Consider the following 4,834-nt stretch of genomic DNA (forward strand, 5'->3'; position numbering starts at 1 on the left):
TTTTTGCGTTTTGGATTGTGAAAGTGGAAGCCAGTTGTGAATGTTTTGCGTTTTTTCGTCGGAAGTCCTCGACAACCATAAATCTGTAGTGTTGCCACCTACTCTATTCTCGACAATACTAAATGACGGTTGATTTGAGAGATAGGGACAGAGATGGTATATCACCCAACAAAAATCAATACCAAGCTTGGAGCGCAACCAAACGAATAATTTGAGAGGGAAATTCAATGTACAAATTATAATAATCCTACCATGTAACCCAGAAAATATGCTTTATGCTTTCTTGTATACACAGCCATGTAAATCCAAACACAGATTCCATTTTCTTGGACTGTCTATTTCAATCTTACAAACTTCACAGCACTGCTATGTCAGAAAACATAGCCCGCTGATTACACCCCCTCTCCGGCAGAAGCTTATCATTTATTGTTCTAGTTTTAAGGGTTCAAGGGGTTTACCAAACGAAAGCCAGAATTGCTGAAATCATGGCTTCCACTCCTATCATCATACTGACACTGGCACTTCTCTTCATTTCTCTCGCCGGTGCCTCTGCCAATTCAAAAACCCACAAGGGTTCCCAACCCACACTGCAGAGTTCTGGATCGCCCATAAATCTCGCCTGCCGAGCAACACAATTGCCAGACCTCTGCAAGTCATCTTTGTCTACCAAAGTAGCTGCAAATGCCGGAGCTGTAGAGATCATTGGAGCAACAATGGGTCTGGCTTCAGACGGAGCCAAACAAACACGTCTTCTGTCCCAAAATCTACTTGATACTTCTAGCCATGACGCCAACGTCACAGCCGCGGCTAAAAACTGTGTGGAATTCGCGGACTCTTCTGTGGCTTTGATTGCGAAAAGCAGTGCTGCTATAGGAGAGGAGCAGAAAATAAAAGATGTGAAAGCATGGCTGAGCGCAGCACTGGCTTATGTATACGACTGTAGCTCTGATCTCAGGTATGTCAATTCTACACAGAAAATAAGCACTCTCATCCAACAGGTGGATAGGGTTACAAACTTAACCAGCAATTCTCTGAGCATGGTCGATGCCCTCGATACTTACGGGAAGGATATGGTCCTATGGAGGCCTCCCTCAACGGAAAGATCACCCAAATCCTCTAATCTCCCCACAAATTATTACTATCTTCCCAATAACAACAACTGGGATTGGGATGTATCAGAGGTGGACGAACTGATCCCTGACATTACTGTGTCAAAGGTGGATCAGAAATCCTCTTTATCAAGCATTCAGCAAGCTGTGAACAGTGCGCCGGACTACTCGGAAAAGAAATTTGTGATCAAGATACAGGCCGGGGTTTACGGGGAAACGGTTCGAATCCCCCGCAGTAAGACGAATCTCGTGTTTGTGGGCGCCGGTATGGATAAAACGGTGATCACCGGTTCTGCATATGTGCCGTCTCTGCCCGGCCCGCTCACAATTTACGATGTCGCCACTGTTGGTAAGTCCCATATTTTATTTCTCCCACCTTAACACATTTGCTGTGCTTCTTGGAACGTTGCAGGACTAAAGAGAGGTTTATGGTTATTTTGTGCAGGAGTGAATGGGGACGGCTTCATAGCCCGTGACATAACATTCCGAAACACATTTCAGGGGCCACAGACTCATCAAGCCGTGGCCCTGAGAGTAGACAGCGATTTTTCTGCCTTCTACAGCTGCGCTTTCGAGAGCCACCAGGACACGCTCTACACGCACACGCTCCGCCAATTCTACAGAAATTGCAGAATAGAGGGCACCCACGACTTCATCTTTGGAAACGCGGCGGCCCTATTCCACAACTGTTCGATTCTGGTGCGCCCCCGTCAGCTTAAATCAAAGTCTGGCGAGACGGATCCCATAACAGCGCAGGGCCGAACGGACCCTGCTCAGTCAACAGGGTTGGTCTTCCAGCACTGCACTGTGGATGGGACAAAAGAATACATGAGGGATTTCAGTTCCAATCCGGATGTTCACAGAGTGTATCTTGGCAGACCGTGGAAGATGTATTCAAGAACGGTTTTCTTGAATTCTTATTTGGGCAAACTCATCAGACCCGAGGGATGGATGCCCTGGAATGGATCATTTGCTCTCGATACGCTTTTCTATGGGGAATATCAGAATTATGGACCGGGGGCGAAGGTCTCTGGCAGAGTGCCATGGTCTAGTCACATTTCTGCGCACAATATAGGACTGTACTCAGTTCAAAGCTTCATACAGGGCGATGAATGGTTGTCGTCGAGCCACAGTACATAAATGACCAACGTCATTGTTAAGGTTGATGTGTATTTGGGCAGTAAATAAACACAGAGCCTTTATATTACCACTTTGAGCAATAGCATAATGTTCATATCAAAACCCTCAAATGTGTCGTGATGGCAATATATTTGAATTGTAACAGATACAAATACATATTTAATCTGCTTCTTATTCTGAACATTTTGATCTGCTTCTTATTCTGAACATTTTGATGGGGATTTGTAGTCATGGAATATGATTAAGCCTATTTCTAGATATTCTAGTTCGGCATAACTATGTGATTATCATATTGTACTGTTTTTTATCCTAATGAATGAATAGCAATCTAGCTTTTTTCGTGCTGAAAAAATACATATTTAATCTAGCATTTCTTACGTATTTAAATTCACAGACTTCAAAATTCCTAGATGCTGAATGGATTCTAGTTCGGCATAACTATGTGATTATCATATTGTACTGTTTTTTATCCTAATGAATGAATAGCAATCTAGCTTTTTTCGTGCTGAAAAAATACATATTTAATCTAGCATTTCTTACGTATTTAAATTCACAGACTTCAAAATTCCTAGATGCTGAATGGATTTGTGGACTCTGCTTGATGTCCTTTCTGTTATACATCTTTTGAACTACATTCATTTTATTGTGCTTAACGAATTTGTTGCTTCAACAACATTTGTTTTAGCTTGCATAACTAAATGCCCAAGTTCTGTTCAAGAAGCGTTGTTTACGGCGAAACTGAATCAGTCAATTTCCTAATGAGAATGAAGCAAAAAATGAAAGAAATGTGATGGAGATATTGACTTCAGAGGTAGCAAAATGTTCCTCTGCATCTTCTTGTGCTGCAAGGGTGCGGCACGGCTTACCCCAGCTCTCTGTGTTATTTACCCAGACCGGTTCATGACACATGTCACGTTGGCTGATACTAGGGTACCGTTAGTTTTTTGTTTTGTGAAGATCAATGCTTCATAATTATCTGCGTTAAGTTTTTTTCTATCGAAATGGGCTGTCTCCGTCGTCAGAATTGAATGTTATTATCTGCTGTAATTTATCATCGGATTGCTTTCGTGCGAGAGCCATGCCCATGAAGTCAAACACAGTTTTCTTGTTTCGGTTTTAGTAGTTTGATTTGACAAAAATGACCGTCGCTGCGGTGCATTGCATTGCGTTCCATTCGTGGAATCAAAGTACTCACATGTTAAAAATAAATAGGGCATTCGCCTCATTTCAATTTGAAATCCAAAACCTCGTTTGCAATAACATAGGCGGTATTCAATATTTAAAATTACTACTTTCTTCATCAGTTACCACCACAATTTTATAAAACATATCGTGGAGTTCAGTGATTGTTTTGACTGATTTCAACTAAAATTGCGAATACTTTTGATAGAGTGGTTAACACAGAATTATAATAAGTTTTTCAATAACTAAGGTGATCGTTTCTTAAATTATTAATACTACAATTTTATAAATCCAGAGAATTAATATAATATTATAATGGTATAAATGAAAATTATTTAGAATTTTAAAATGTGATTTTTTATTGTTTTAAATGTGTTTTTGAATGTATGAATGGATTTATTATAATTGTATAAATGGAAATTATTATTAGAATTTTAAAATGTGATTTTTTATTGTTTAAAATGTGTTTTTGAATGTATGAATGGATTCAATATTTTTAATAATTTTTCCGGCAATTGCATAATATGGATTACAGATCTCAAACTTACAATTCCAAAAAATCTCTAGTGAATTTGAGTGAAATTGACTAAGAAAAAAACCAAGATAATACTCAAAGGCTCTATTAGTTAGAATATGTTTAATGAATCATAAGTTTGAGTTTTCTAATCCATTGAATCGGGGTTTTGAACAACAATAAATCACAATATAAAGTATTCTGAATAATAAGAAATCACAATCTCACTCAAAATTATATCATTCAATTCTAGTGAAAAGGTTAAAACATCTACGTAACATAGATTGTTGCTCTCCTTTTTTTTTCACAAGTGGGAAAATCTATGAACAATTAAATTTCACTAATTCATATTTAACACCAAATTTTGTAAATATTTTATTAATTAATATTGAATGATTGAAAATAGCACTCTTTTGAAGAATTAAATTATTCTAAAAAGTGTTTAAGCTCAACTATACTTTTCATAACCATGATAATAACATCTAATTAATAAGTAAATAGTTCTTCTATCCAATAAATAAACTAATTTTATTCTAAATTTAATTTAATTAAAAATAATAATAACATTGTGAAATGACTTTATCGTGTAAAATAATGTTGAATAACCTTTATGTCTTATACTTATTTCATTTTCTTACTCTAATCTCATTGTTTTAAGTGTTTTTTTTTCACTTAAATTTAAGTTATAGTTATGAAATTACATGATTTTGGATTCCCCGTGGGACCTATTTCCATTACTTCAAAAATTGATTTAAACACTTCCACTCTCAAATTTCTCCCCATTACAAAAAAATTTTCTCTCACAGGCAACGTGTGTAATTTGCGACAATGGTTTGATATACGAGCGAAGGAGGCGAAAAAAAGCCGAACACGGGATTTCCAGGTGCAG

At 37.6% G+C, this 4,834-nt stretch overlaps 1 protein-coding gene across 1 annotated transcript; it reads left to right on the forward strand.

The window, feature by feature from the left end:
• Window positions 1-237: 237 nt before the first annotated feature.
• Window positions 238-2,432, forward strand: LOC149162475 (pectinesterase-like). The gene is made up of 2 exons (XM_089437285.1): window positions 238-1,458; window positions 1,555-2,432. Exons 1-2 carry the CDS (start codon window positions 486-488, stop codon window positions 2,247-2,249), a joined length of 1,668 nt encoding a protein of 555 aa, XP_089293411.1. The 5' UTR covers window positions 238-485; the 3' UTR covers window positions 2,250-2,432.
• The last annotated feature ends 2,402 nt before the right edge of the window (window positions 2,433-4,834 follow it).

The sequence above is a fragment of the Pinus tabuliformis genome, chromosome 5_2 (genome assembly GCF_031772625.1).
Source record: "Pinus tabuliformis cultivar Carrire ecotype Pingquan chromosome 5_2, CPIR1, whole genome shotgun sequence".
Classification (NCBI taxonomy): Eukaryota; Viridiplantae; Streptophyta; class Pinopsida; order Pinales; family Pinaceae; genus Pinus; species Pinus tabuliformis.

Bases quoted from the DNA above. Each gene is read 5' to 3' on its own strand.
- LOC149162475 (XM_089437285.1), top strand. From the start codon at position 486: ATGGCTTCCACTCCTATCATCATACTGACACTGGCACTTCTCTTCATT. The intron at 1,459-1,554 runs GTAAGTCCCATA...TATTTTGTGCAG, and splicing joins TTACGATGTCGCCACTGTTG to GAGTGAATGGGGACGGCTTC.